At 46.4% G+C, this 15,206-nt stretch overlaps 1 protein-coding gene across 2 annotated transcripts in view; it reads left to right on the forward strand.

Moving 5' to 3' along the window:
* Nucleotides 1–332: 332 nt before the first annotated feature.
* ZNF704 (zinc finger protein 704) overlaps nucleotides 333–15,206 on the forward strand; it is a 271,560-nt gene continuing 256,686 nt past the window's right edge. For both annotated transcript variants that reach the window (XM_021089176.2, XM_085022080.1), the window contains exon 1: nucleotides 333–923. In XM_021089176.2, coding sequence (XP_020944835.2) covers nucleotides 432–923 — 492 coding nt within the window. In that variant the 5' untranslated portion in view covers nucleotides 333–431. The remainder of the gene's footprint in view (nucleotides 924–15,206) is intronic.

The raw sequence follows: 15,206 nt of genomic DNA on the forward strand, positions 1-15,206 counted from the left end.
CAGCTCGCGCCTGGAGACGGCAGCTGTAGGCCCGGAGCGCGCGGGCCCGGCCGCCGGCCGCATGGAGCGCAGCGCGGCCCGTGGCTCCGGGGCGGCGGCGGCGGCGGCGGCGGCGGCGGCGGAGGCGGCAGCGCGCCGCTCGCTCACACCCACCCCCGCCCGCGGCCGCCGCGCCGCCCCGCCGTAGCCGCCGGCCGCCGGCGTCCCCGCAGGCCGGTCCAGCGAAGGCGGCGCCCGCGTCTCTGCAGCCAGTGGCAGCTGGCGGCCCGGGGAGGCGGCACCCGCAGCCCCCCGCAGCTCCCCGCAGCCCCGCGCCCCGGGCGCCTGCGACCATAGCGGCCGCCCGGGCAGGAAGAGGAGGAGGAGGAGGAGGGGGGAGGTGACAAACTCTCCGGCTCCGCGCGGCGGCGGCCGGCAGCCCGCGGTCAGGCATGCAGGCGCGGCGTCTAGCCAAGCGCTCCAGCCTGGGCAGCCGCCGGGGGAGCGCCGCGCTGCAGCCGCCCGGCCCCGCGTCCGCGCCGGCCCGGGAAGGCGCGCTGCCTGGGCTCCCGCCCCCCGCCCCGGCCCCGGCCCCGGCGCCGGCCCCGGAGAGCTGGAGGCCGCCGCTACCAACGCCGCGCAGCGCCGGGACCGGCCCCCCTCGGGCCGCCGGGGCCGCCGCCGCCTCGTCTCCGGTGCTGCTGCTGCTAGGGGAGGAAGACGAGGACGAGGAAGGCGGGAGCAGGCGGCGGAGGGGGCTCGGGCGGGTGCAGGCTCCCCGAGGGGGAGCGGAGGAGGAGGATGACGACGAGGAAGACGAGGACGAGGAGGTGGTCGTCGAGGTGGTGGACGGCGAAGACGACGACGAGGACGCCGAGGAACGCTTCGTGGCCCTCGGCCCCGGTCGCGCGCTTCCCAAGGGCCCGGCCCGGGGCACATTGAAGGTGCGTGCCGGGTCCGGGGGCGCGCGCGGGACCCACTGGCGCGGGGAGGGCAGGGGCCGGGGGCCCCGGCGCGGTGCGGGCTGAGGCCGGGACCGGCGACCGCAGAGGCCGGGCCCGGAGGGGTGTGTCCGGCGGCGCAGGCGGCCGCGCGGGGCAGAACGAGGGGACTGATGAGCTCACCGCTCGGGCCCCAGCACCTTTCCCGGCGGCCGCTCCCCCTTTCCTCCTGGGCAGGGGCGGCTGCGCTGTCCGGTGTGAGTGCGGGTAAAGGACGCTTCTCCCCGGTGAGGCGGGGAACTTGGAGTTGGGACCAGGTAGGCGCAGGTCTGCGCCGGGACCTGCGGCGGGTGAGGACAGGCGAGGTAGGAGGCAGTGAGAGGGGGTATTCTTCCCTGAGGAAGCCCGAGTGTCCACCTCCTCGTATTCTGAGGGCTAGTCAAGCTCATAGAAACTAGCAAACAGCTTCTCTTGTCAATCTCTCAACCCCGTCTGCATCCAAGAACAATTGTCGGTGAGTTTCCATCACAAGCGCCTGTAAGGGAACCGGTAAACCCAGTACAGCAAAAAGCAAGCCCTGGGTTTGTATCTGCATTTTGTTGGCAGGTTTTGGCAGTACCCGCTACCCCACCACCGCGCGTTTAAACTCGACATTGTTTAGCATTTGGGTTTTTTTCCCCTCTCTTCGACATTGCAGATGAGAGAAAAAGAGGAAATCAGAGAAAGTGTGTGTGTGTGGAAATTGGCATTTAAAATGGATGTGAGTTTCTGTTGAGAATTCTAGAGAAGTCCCTTGTGCACTGAAGCACCGAGAGATCTTTCCGTTTGTGTATCTTCAGGAGATAAGGGGTTTATTATTACACAACTGACTGGCTGGGCTTTCAGGCATGTGATTGGACAAAGCCAACCACGTTGAGGTTCATGCACAGTGTATGTTGCTAAGAAGTTTTGAGGGCAGCAAGTGGTAAGCTATGGAGTGAGCGATTTTTCTGAAGAGTGGTGCCTAAAATCAACAGAATAACTACTAGTTGTTGTATATCAGAAAGAAAAACATAAACAAATGAAGTCAATAGATATAGACTATAAAAAATTGTCAGGGGCTTGCAGAAAAAAAAGTCAGCTCCTCAAAGCATGAAATTGCAGTTGCAAAGAAATGTTAAACATCAGCATTTAGAATAGCCCCAGAGTAGACATGGCACAAATTTCTTTCCTAGACCACCCTGGAAGTACCAGCTCTGGGAGTGAGAAATTTCCAGCCAGTAGTCACTTGGGATGATAGTTTTTGACAGTTGCTTGTTGGAATCCAGACCATGAACACACTCATTACCATGGTCAAATAAAAAGCCTGCATTGTGTCACTGCAGGATATAGCTGGGTTTGGAATTAAGTCACATGGCATTGGTGACATTAAGTAACAAGAGTAGTGACTCCTTAGTATTTTTGTCCAGAAATGCTGAAAAGATGCCTTGTGATTTGAACAGCGGTTGCACAAATTGTGATAAAAAATTAATTATAATTTATGCTCTGTGATCAAAGCAAACCCAATGTAGGAAAAAAAAAAAAAACCACAACCCAAATCTATAAAAACAAAAGAACTAGGGTGTGATAATTCACGCTATCAAAAAAGATTTTTCATATCTCCAAACAAATTGCCCTTAAATTCTTTCAAAATGGGCTTCATTTTATAATGTTTTGCCCATAACTTTTTAGGAATTTATATATTGGGTCATTTGAGGTATAATTTTTACAATCTTTTACTGCTTTAAAACATTCTTGACACTGCATCTAAAGAGGCTTTCTCATGAATAAAACAGGATCATTTTTATTCTTTAATATTTTTTTTGGCCTTGCCCGCAGCATGTGAAGGTGCCCAGGCCAGGGATTGAACCTGTGCCACAGCAGCGACCCAAATGGCTGCAGTGACAATGCTGAGTCCTTAACCTGCTGAGCTACACAGGAACTCCCAGGTTCATTTTATTCTAATGCATATGAGCATGTCAATATCTTATGCATATTTATGCATTCATATATTCAAATATTTATTGAGCACCTAGCATGTGCCAGGTACTAGTCTAGAACACAGCAATAAGCACCTTCCAGATGCCTACATCTAGTACGAGGAGCCAGAACAAGTCAGTCAAACAAGCAAATAAATAAGCACGGCACTGGAGATTTCTATGCATGGGATGAGGGAAATCATGGAATCTCAGGGTCTAGGAGGAGAAGGAGAAAGTTAGTAGGGGGAGGGGGACATTTGTTTGTTTCTCTCTCTCTCTCTCTCTCCTTTTTTTTTTTTTTTTTTTTTTTGCTTTTTAGGGTCACACCCACAGCATATGGAAGTTCCCAGGCTAGGGGTCCAGTGGGTGCTACAGCTGCCAACCTATGCTACACCTACAGCAGTGTGGGTTCTGAGCCTCCTCTGCACCTACACCACAGCTCATGGCAACTTCAGATCCTTGACCCAAAGGATCAAGTGAGGCTAGGGATCAAACCTGCATCCTCATGGATACTAGTTGGATTCGTTTCCACTGCGCCACAAAGGGAACTCCCAAGGAGGGGGAGTGAGGCTAGGGATCAAACCCACATCCTCATGGATACTAGTTGGATTCGTTTCCACTTGCACCACAAAGGGAACTCCCAAGGAGGGGACATTTGTTCTAAGATCAGAGACAGGCAGCTTGGGAAGATCTTTCCAGGCAGAGGGAATAACTATTGCAGATGGCTTGAGGTGGGAAAGAGAAAAGAGTGCGTGTGGCTAGAACTAGATATATGTCAGGGAGGCAGATAAAGGCCAGCAACATGGTCCCTTTTTTTGCTTTTTTTAGGGCCACATCCTCAACATATGGAGGATCCCAGGCTAGGGGTCGAATGTCAGAGCTACAGCTGCCTACCTGTGCCACAGCCACAGCAACGTGGAATCCAAGCCACATCTGCGACCTGCACCAAAGTTCATGGCAATGCCAGTTCCCTGACTCACTGAGCAAGGACAGGGATCAAACCCACATCCTCATGGATAGTAGTCAGATTAGTTTCTGCTATACCAGGAAGGGAACTCCCCACCTCCCCCCCCCCCCCCCCGTTTTTTGGACTGTGCCTGTGGCATGTGGAAGTTCCTGGGCTGGGCTAGGGATTGAACCCACACTGCAGCAGTGACCCAAGGAACTGCAGTGACAATGCTGGATCCATATCCCGCTGTGCCACAAGAGAACTCCCTGGTGGGCCTCCCACCACCCCTCTTTCAGCCACATGGGCAGCGTATGGAAGTTACTGGGCCAAGTATCAAATCCAAGCCAGAGCTGTGACCTATGCCACAGCTACATGGGACCAGGAATTGAACCAGCAACACCACAGAGACAAGTGGGATCATTAACCCACTGTGCCAGAGAGGGAACTCCCTTGGTGGGCCTTTTTAAAGTAGAATATGAAATCCTTGAAAAGTTTTAAGCAGTGAAGACATGCAAAGTGGTTGTTTTTGTTTTCTTTCGCAGTGCCCAGAACATTCAGAAGTTCCTGGGCCAGGGATCAGACCCGAGCCACAGCCATGACAATGCTGGATCCTTTAACCACTAGGTCACCAGGGAACTCCTGCTTTGTATTTTTAATAAAGTTGTATTGTGTAGAGGATAGAGGACAGCAGGGAGAAGCAGGAGGGTCAGTTAGGTGGTGATTGCTGCAGTCCCTGTGAGAGCTGAGGGCAGTTTGGACTAAGAGTGGAGTTAGGAGAGGACAAATTCAGGATCCATTGTGAAGATCTACCTATGATAACTTGCTGATGGATTAGGTGTGTGTGTGTGGGGTGGGATGGGGGCTGGTGACAGAAGAAAGAATTCCGGGATAAGGCCCCGATGTAAAGGTTGGCTAGATGTGTCATTTGCTGAGATTGGGAAAACTGGGAAAATACGGCTGTTTGTGAGGGGAAAAATCAGGTATTCTGTTTGGGGCATGTAAAGTCTGAGATGATGCTTAGACATGCACATGGAAAGTGCAAGTGGGCAGAGGGTGGTAGGCGATGGAGCTGAGAGCAGAGGTTAGGGCTCGAGAGAAAAAGCAGGGAGACACGTAGATGTCATTTAAAGCTGGGGACGGGAAAGTGAGTGTAGCAGGTCGGAGGACAGCCTTGGGCCAGACTCTGGGGCACAGCCTACTTAAGTTTGGGTGTGGGAGGAGAAGCCACTAAAGACGATGGAGACACAGGAGCTAAACAGGTCAGAGGAAAACTGGAAAGTGGAAAATCCACTAAGCCAAGAGAAGAAATCATTACGAAACTGGGGAGTAGTGAACCTTGTCAGGTACCACTGGGATACTGAGTAAGATAAGGATAGAGGCATGCTTATTTGGATGAGATAATATGGAACATATTGGTATCCTTAACAGAAGACTGTGAAGTCACGGATGTGACCTGAGGGGGCTGAGCAGTAATTGGAGGTGAAGGTGTAATGAGACATATAAAAAACTTTCGAGTTCTTTTAAAACTCTCTTGTTGGAAAGGAGAGTAGAGAGAAGGAGGAGAATCTGGAGGGCACATGGTCTGGATTTTTATTTTTAAAGACAGAATACAGTAGACTCTAGTGCAGTGACTACAGCATGGTGTTGTGGTCTGTTTTGGGTGAAGGAAGTGTATTTGCCTTCTATTACTGTGTAGCAAAGTACCACATACTCTTTGGCTTAGGACCAAAGAGTATCTGGGGCTTAGGAGGTTAGAGTCTGGGCCAGGCTTGGCTGGGTCTCCTGCTGAGTCTCACAGGGCAGCCCTCAAGGTGTTAGGGGTGCTGTATTCTTATTGGGAGGCTTGAATGGGGAAGAATTCACTTCTGAGCTCACTCAGGTTGTTTTTTGGAATTCATTCTCTTGCTTTGTAGGTCTGAGGATCCAGCTTCTTGATGCTGGTTACCTGTAGGCTGCCCTCAGCTTCTAGGGCCTCTTTCTCCCACCCCTGTCTCCCCTCCTGCAGGGTGTGGTTACATGGTTTCCTCAACATGACCTCTTCCTTCATCAAGTCAGCCCCTGTCTGCTGGTGAGATGGACATTTAAGGTACCATAACTCTATGGTACCAATATAACTATCATCTTTGCCATATTCTTTTGGTTAGAAGTGAATCCTGGGTTCCACCCACATCTCAGGGGAGGAGATATGCTGCAAGGGTGTGAAAACCAGGAGGTGAGCATCACTGAGGGTCACATGAAGGAGCACCAAAGATGCAGAGAAAGAGAACTGGAGGAGGCAGCTCCTTGGAAAAGTCACAGGGGAGAGTGCCCTGGAACCCAGGTATAGGGACTAGCCTTTAGCAGAAGCAAGGACCCTTTCCCACCTGAATTAGAAGATAGAGAAAGTGAGTCCAGATGTGGGTCATTGGGTGTCGGGTCGTGGTCAGATAAAGTAGCGCTTGTCTGCTGGCTTCTGTTCCCCTCCTGCAAGAGGAGGAAAGACCATCAGCTGTGAGTAAAGGAGATTTGGAGCAGGAGCTGAAGCCAGGAGATCGTACTGTGGGAGAATAGGAGAGCAAACATACCAGGAAAATCAGACAGAGTTGCCAGACAGTATCAAGGGCCCATCTGATGTTTGTGGTTCTACATGTACAGTGTAAGCAGTCTGTCTGGGTATGTGATTTCCCCAACTTCATTCCATTGGCTCAAGCATAGTGTAATAATAACAAAAAGAATCCTAGCTAATGTTCATTAAGTTTTGTAGTTACTATGGCTAGTGCAAGTCTAAGTGTACAGTCTCATTTAACCTTCATCACATACCCCCACATCAGGCATTATTATCGTCATCCTCATTTTACAAAGTGATAAGCAATTTATTTAAAGATACACAAGCATTAGGTGGCAGAGCAGGGGTTTGAGCCCTGGGTGGTCGAACTCCAGAGCTAGTAGCCATAAGCCTTATATTCTGCTGTCTTGTGTAGACAAAGCAGAGAGCTGGATTCAGCAGAGATGTGGTTTAGCCAGGAGGGTGAGCAATGGAAAGAGAGAGATAAGATATATTGCTGATGGAGTTGGCACTTCTGTGGCTGTAATAATGGACTATGGAATCTAAGGAAAGTAAGGACAGAAAGGGGCCAGAGACTGGCAAAAAAGTCACGGGTCAATGGATTGAAGAAAACAGAGGAATCAAATAAAATCAACCAAAGAACGAGAATGAAATGCAGGGCAAGTTGGATTCTAAAATAATGTTAACATGAATGGATATTTGCTGCATACTTATAAGCCATGAACTGCACTATGTGCTTTATATGAAGAAGGATCTCATGAGAAATTATGACTTGGGAATCAACCTGACCCCGTTCTCCAGCTGGGTATACTGACTTGGACATAAAATGCACACCTGAGGCTATATAGTCACACATGAAGCCACATCCATCCCCTATCCATTTATTTTATTTTATTTTTTTTATGGCCACATGTGTGGCATCTGAAAGTTGCCAGGCTAGGGCTCATATCGGACCTGTAGCTGCCCACCTACACCACAGCCACAGCAACATGGAATCTGAGCTGCTTCTGCGACCAACACCACAGCTCACTGCAACGCCAGATCCTTTAACCCACTGAGCAAGGCCAATGATCAAACACACATCCTCATGGATACTAGTTGGATTCTTTTTTTTTTTTTAATTTTTTTAATATTTCCCCAATACCATTTTTTTTTCCTACTGTACAGCTTGGTGACCCAGTTACACATACATGTGTGCATTCCCAGTCAGATTCTTAACCCTCCGAGCCACAACAGGAATTCCCCATAGCCTGTACTTTTAATCTTCTATTTATTTGCAATGTTTATGCCCTTTTATAGCCAGAAGGCTCAGGGAAGGCTGAAGAAATCAAGAAATAGATGCTACTAAGTAGCTGGATGCTTGTTACTATAATTGACCTTAATTTGGGCTTTAAATGAGAGGAGAAGAGTAACTTTGTATTACACAGTTTTCAATTTCTGATCAAGGAAACTTACATAGGAGATCCGGCTGTGGTGCAGTAGATTAAGAATCTGACTGCAGCAGCTTGGGTCATTTCAGAGGCACAGGTTCCATCCCCAGCCTCTTGGAGTGGTTTGAAGGATCTGGCATTGCTGCAGCTGTGATGTAGGTCGCAGTTTCAGCTCAAACTCAATCCCTGGCCCAGGAACTTCCCATAATACGGCCATAAAAGGAAAAAAAAACGTAAATAAATAAAGGAAGCTTACACATTTATGGACAATGATAAGCTTCCACACCCCCTAAAAAGAAAAATACTAACCTCCTGGGCCCTTGAATGAGAAACACTAGGTAAACAATATCTTCAACCAGAGTTTAATTAAAAAAAAAGATACGGAATTCCCATCGTGGCACAGTGGAAATGAATCCCACTAGGAACCATGAGGTTGTGGGTTCGATCCCTGGCCTCACTCAGTGGGTTAAGGATCTGGTGTTGTGAGCTGTGGTGTAGGTCACAGATGTGGCTCAGATCCTGCGTTGCTATTATGGCTGTGGTGTAAGCTGGTGGCTACAGCTCTGATTTGACCCCTAGCCTGGGAAACTTCACATGCCGCAGGCACAGCCCTAAAAAAAGGACAAAAGACTAAAAAAATTAAAAAAATAAAATAAATTAAAAAAAATACAAGGAGACTGTCTAACGGAGGAAGGATTCCAGAATAAGTTGTTACCCCGTGGAGGCAAAACCATAGGGGACTGAGATAACAAGGCTCAGGGCTGTGCTTTCCAATGCTGTGTATTAGTTTAGGGACAGGAGCCAGAGAATCTGAAGGGATTGAGAATGTCTTGGGCTAATAAGTGCAGGAGAAACCTGCATGTGAAAGACTGCTGTCATTCTGTCAAAAGCTCATCTAGCGGAAAACTGGGAAGAAAGGTTTTTAAGTGAGATAATATGTGTCAAAGCACCCACTTTCAGGGCTTAATAAATGTTAATCGAGTGGAATCTACCTCGTATGTGCCTGCTCTTTAGAGATAATTAGCGCACCTATTAGACTATCTCTTGACTATCAGATGACTCTAAGAAGCCTTTGGCAGGGACTGGGCAGCAGGCATTGAATCCCAACTTGTTAACAAGTATGCGTGTTGCAAACGGTCTGTGTTGGCTCCAGGGAAAGGCAGGCGCTACCACCAGACAAAGTTGTCATTCACTGAATTGTCGACTGCCTGGACCTGGAAGGGAAACAGAGATTGTCCGGTAACCCAACACGCTCCTTTGAGTGCTCAGGATGCTGGGACTATGCAAGGTGAATGGCCTTGTCCAGCTTGAGCTGCTGAGCAGTTCAGGTGGGGCCAGGATTAGTGCCCTGGTCTGCCAATCCCAATTTAGCACCCACCTTGCTGGGTTGGTCTTTGGTGTACCGTGATCTGCGGTCAGTTCTCTCTCTTAGAGTTGTGGTGAGAAAAAGCTCAATTTCCTCAAGTGGCCTACCACTCACTGCTTCTCAGCTTCTATTTCTGGAATGTTCTTCCTTCTTCAGGTACCTCAGGGAGAGGTGGTCTCACTTGTGGTTGTGGGAGGGTGGACAGGACCCCCGTGGCTCTTGTCTGGGCTGCTCTCCCTTCCCTGTGGCACTTCCCATAGGACACGTGTACACAGAAGATGACAATAAACAGCAAGTGAGCTCCATTTCATTGTGAAATAGTTGCATTAATCTCCAGTGTGGTGCCCACAGCATGCAGAAGTTCCCTACGCCACAGCAGTGACAGTGCAGGATCCTTAACCCACTGGGTCACCAGGGAACTCTTAGAAGACAGATTTTTTTTTTTTTTTTTGTCTTTTTAGGGCAGCACCTTCAGCATATGGAAGTTCTCAGGGTAGGGGGTCAAAATGGAGCTGCAGCTGCTGGTCTACACCACAGTCACAGCAACACAGGATCTGAGCCATGTCTTCAACCTACACCACAGCTCATAGCAACACCAGTACCTTAACCCACTGAGTGGGGCCAGGGATTGAATCCTTGTCTTCATGGATACTAGTCAGGTTCGTTATCCCCGAGCCACAATGGGTACTCCTGATGTCCTTATTTATTTATTTATTTATTTCATCTTTTTGCCATTTCTTGGGCTGCTTCTGTGGCATACAGAGGTTCCTAGGCTAGGGGTCGAATTGGAGCTGTAGCCACCAGCCTACGCCAGAGCCACAGCAATGAGAGATCCAAGCTGCGTCTGCAACCTACACCACAGCTCACGGCAGTGCTGGATCTTTACCCACTGAGCAAGGCCAGGGATTGAACTCGCAACCTCATGGTTCCTAGTCGGATTCGTTAACCACTGAGCCATGACAGGAACTCCTGATATCTTCTTTTAAAGCTGAGGAAGCGTGACCTTTTAGTTGCCCTGTGTTGTCTCACTTTAAGGTAAATGTATGGTTTCCATGGGACTTGCTGAAATATTTAAGAAGACTTAGCAGCTCTCATACCTCATCGTTCAGCCTAGCTGAATTTCTGCAATGAGAATGATTTTCTTTGGTTTTGCTGTCCATGATTCTGGTCAGGAGATGTTTATTGGGGGCCTTTTCTTGCCACGTTCCTGATATGCGTGTAGGAAACAACAGTGAATAAGACCAGCTTCCACTTCTGGGAAGCCCACAGCCTGGCAAATTGCTACCAAGTTGTCTATAAGAAGGTTCGCAGGAGTTCATATTGTGGCTCAGCGGTAGCAAATCCATCTAGTATCCATGAGGACATGGATTTGATCCCTGGCCTCAATCAGTGGTTTAAGGATCTGGTATTGCCATGACCTGTGGTGTAGTTTGCAGATGTGGCTTGGATGCTGCATTGCTGTGTCTGTGGCATAGGCCTGCAGCTGTAGCTCCCATTTAACCCCTAGCCTGGGAACTTGCATATACCGTGGGTGAGGCCCTAAAATGCAAAAAAAAAAAAAAAAAAAAAAAAAAAAAGAGGTTTGAAGCCCACTTTCCTTTCTATCCCCAAGATCAAAATTAGATCGAGACCCTTCTTGGGTACCACGCTTTGGGATGTAATTTTGATATATACCCTAAACCCTAAAACGTTTGTAGCCAGTCTATGTGAAGAAGATTGTATGTTTTGGCCAGGAGGTAATTCCTGAAAAGCTAGTCAAAGGATGGGTTTAGATCACTGAAGTTGGCAAATAGCCTCTGTTGCTCTCATTTACTGGATGAAATGGAACAGAATGTAACACTGAGACTTGTGTAGTGGAATTTGAGTGATTAAATTCTCACACTTCGTTAAATGTACTGTTTGGAAAATCTAGTATTACAATTTATACCTAGGGGAAACAGGCTCATCTCTAGAGTTTTGAAGGAGAGTCTGAGATTTTAGGGTAAGAACTGTGCAGTAACATACAAGATGGGTTCAGTCATCTTGCAGAAGACGATGGAGCCTTGAGTTGCAGGGAGAGAGAAGCATCCTGCCTGTACATGGCTCCACGAGGGCTGCCTTAGAGTGTGTGGTCTCTGAGATACAGCGGACAATTACCAGTGACACACTTGCTATCCTTATGTTCCTGTCATAATGGAAGGTTGAGTGAAAGTGAAATCTCCCTGATGCAGACTGATTAAGGATGGCTAGTCAAAATAAGTGAATGTCCAAAGTGCTCCAACATTCTAAGTTAAATCCAATTTTTTAGAGACTAAGTGCCTCGAAATATCATACGATAAGACCCTCAGACAGGATAATTTTATTTTTTGATTTTTTCCAGCTTTATTGAGATATACTTGACAAAATTGTAAGATATTTAAAGTGTCCATCATGATGATTAGCTATACATAAATGTGAAAGAATTCCCTTCACTTAATTCATTGACACATGTGTCATCTAACATATTTTTCTTTTTTGGTGAGAACTTTTAAATTCTGTTGTCTTAGCAATTTAAATCATACAGTACTGTGTTATCAATTATAATTTTCATGTTATTCAGTAGAACTCTGACCTCGTTCATCTTTTAGCTGAATGTTCATACCTTTTACCAAACTCTCCCTATTTCCCCAAGCTTTCAGTCCCTGACGACAATTTTTCTACTTTCTGTTTCTGCATTTGACTTTTTATTTCCATTCCACGTATAAGTGGTACCATGTAGTATTTGTCTTTTTCTGCCTGACTTATTTCACTTAGGATAATTTTAGCCCATGAATATGACCTTTGTTATAGGCTTGTCAATAAGGAAGGAGGCAACATGGTTGAGTCAAAGCAAATGATCCTGCTCTCTGCTCCCCTCCCCACTGTTTTCTTTGTGAAAATTGAGAAGCAATGTAACACAGGTTCTGGGTTCACATCCTGGCCTCTCTACCTGCTGGTTGGTTGCACCACCTTATCAAGTTATGTAATGTCTTTGTGCTACGCTGTTGTCAAAATTGGGATACTGTTGTTCTATCATTGCCTATTGTTATTAAAAATGGCCCAGAGACCTCCTTAAATTAGACATGGATAGCAATTTATTGCTTTTATTTCCTTGTATATTCCAGGAAGGAATCTTTTGTAAAACTTTGTTCAAGGATCCAAAATGCCACAGTTGTTTTTGAGTATTGCAGCCTCCCCCTTGTTCCATGCCACCAAGGTATTTCAGAGAGATGCTTCTTGAAGTGAAGCAGTTCATCTGAACTCTGTGGTGTTCCATTGTATCAGTGGTGAGCGAGCATCTTCCCTTTCAGCTCAGGAAGCTGTGAGTCATTTATCTACTTGTGCAAAGAGAACCGAAACATTCTCTCTCTTATGTTCATCCGTCTGTTCAGATCTCTAGCTTTTATATTGGAAAAACCCTGACCATCGGCCGAAGCAGCGGGAAAAGGCTCACCACACAGGCTGAATATGTGTGCTGAAAACCTGCGGTGGAAATACAGTGATGTCATCTTTCACCTCTAACTTGCATGTGGCTGAGATCCTCTGGGGCGTGGATTTGCCCTTTCCATCCTTCTTGGCATTGGTGTCTGGGACCTGTTGTACTTTTGTTTGGTGAAGAAGTCATTCTTTGTTCTTTGGGTGGATGGGGGTGCATAACCCAAAGTAAACGTCTGAACTCGTGTTCTACCTCCTTCTACTATTGGGAGCTATCTGGAAGGGGGAGAAAAGGACTCTGTGGTTAAGGAACTTGGGGAAATTCCAGTTAAAAAGAGAGCCTTTTTTTGAATTATCGAATGTTTTGAATGTAGAAAAAATTCAAAGAGTAGTGCACCATCTATTTACCTATCAAGAATTTATTGACCCTAGATGCCAAGGGTCATTTTGAGTTTCTAAGCAGGTGAATATAAATTGTGGTATTTACATATTTATTGGACTACAGAGCCTTTTTATTCCCCTAGAGTATCTTTCCTTTGGGATACATTTTGGGAATACTGATTTATAATAATTTTTCTAAGTGGGAAATCTAGAGATAAGTGGCTTATCCTTGGGATAAGTAACCAAAAATGCATTATTGGGAGTTCCCGCCATGGCACAGTGGAAACGAATCTGACTAGGAACCATGAGGTTGCTGGTTCGATCCCTGGCCTCGCTGCTCAGTGGGTTAAGGATCTGGCATTGCTGTGGCTCTGGCATAAGCTGGCAGCTGTAGCTCCAATTGGACCCCTAGCCTGGGAACTTCCATATGCAGCAGTTGCAGCCCTAAAAAAAAAAGAAAAAAAGCATTATTACACAAATAAGGTTATATACACATAGAAAAGTTAAGATATGGCTAGTGAGTCTTGCAAGCTTTGAAATTTTTCTTCCCATAAAGCTCCTCATTTCTTTAGCATCAAGTTTCTTTAAAAAAGGAGTATTTCATATGGTGACTTTTCACTTGTTTATCTGTGAATACCTTTCTTGTGAGTGAAGTTTAAAAAGTGCTAACTTCAGGCTCTGTGATGGGTCTAATGCGGGAGACTGGAGATATGGGATATTCTTTCTTTTTTTTTTTTTGCCTTTTAGGGTTGCACCCATGGCATATGGAGGTTACCAGGCTAGGGGTGGAATCATAGCTACAGCTGCTGGCCTACACCACAGCCACAGCAACGCAGCATCCAGTCCATATCTGCAACCTACCCCACAGCTCATGGCAATGCCAGATCATTACCCCACTGAGTGAGGCCAGAGATCGAACCCCCCACCTCATGGTTCCTCATCAGATTCATTTCTGCTGTGCCACAACGGGAACTCCAGATATGGGGTATTCTATCACGACAGAATTAAAAGGGGCTGAGGGAGCAAAAAACCACAGGGTGCTGATGCCCAGGCAGGTATATTTAATCATATGCTTTCTACATTCTAGAAGAAAAAAGGTGGGAAATCTGAGACTTGTTTAAATGAAAAGAACATATAAATTCACTGGGATACTAGGATTGACACATTTTCTATCAGTAGTAGTACGACTACTGCAACTAAAGGGGCTAGGCATTTGTGAACAGGTAATACGTTGGGTAAGGACTCTTTATTAGAAATTGTGCAATATTTATTTCAGTATCATCCAACATTCCATGCATTGTATTGTGTAGAGGGCTCTCATAGCTAACTTGGGAATCTTGGAAAGTGGATATTATTATCTCTATTTTAGAGATGTGGAAAATAAGCTTTGGAGAAGAATAGGGCAGTTTCTGTGGGAAAATATATATAGTAATTTTTACCAAATGACATATTTGTCAAACATTTCAGAAAACATTTGGGACCAACAGATTTAAAAAAATAATTGGAATTGTTACCTAAGCAACAATGGAAGTTAAGGCGAGAAGGGCTTTATTTTGGAGTAAATTTTAAATTAAAACAATGTGAAATACAATTTTCATAGGTTGTCATAAACACTGTCATGTAGCTTGTTTATGCTTTCCAAGTTGGCTACAAGTGCTTGCTGAAGAACAAACCTCACTAATTTCTATTAATTTGGGTTAGGACTCAAGTTTAATTTAAAGCATAATTTTTTTAATGTTAGCTTTTGACAGTGTTTTCAATTAGCAGGTTCACATACTTACAACTCAAAGGTAGTGTAACAAAATGTCAGAAAAAGAGTAGAAATATTAGAATAAGGATCTTAGGACTTATACAAGTGAATATGGGGAAAGTATCTGAAGGAAAAATAGTCTTTTTCATTGGATATTACTTGCAGTAAAAATTATTTTAGAAAAAGGAGGAAAATGGACCTCTGAGCCTATGTAAGCATCAAAACTCTGGCATCTTAAGAGTAAGAAAGAGTTGATGACACGATAGGAGGAGCCTTGGAAGGGTCGAAATGACCCAGGGTAGGGTTAATGGAAAGGGAACAGGGACAGCCATTTGCATTTCCTGTTGCATGAGTGCTTTGTTGGTGTTTAAGAGGTTCTGAAAATGTGTTCTTAGCCATCTGTTGGGTGACAGCAATATTTTTCAGCTCTTTATTC

The sequence above is a fragment of the Sus scrofa genome, chromosome 4 (assembly GCF_054392235.1).
Source record: "Sus scrofa isolate SSC_HxYL_T2T_F1_AM1 chromosome 4, Sscrofa_HxYL_maternal_Yorkshire_Landrace_v2.0, whole genome shotgun sequence".
Lineage (NCBI taxonomy): Eukaryota > Metazoa > Chordata > Mammalia > Artiodactyla > Suidae > Sus > Sus scrofa.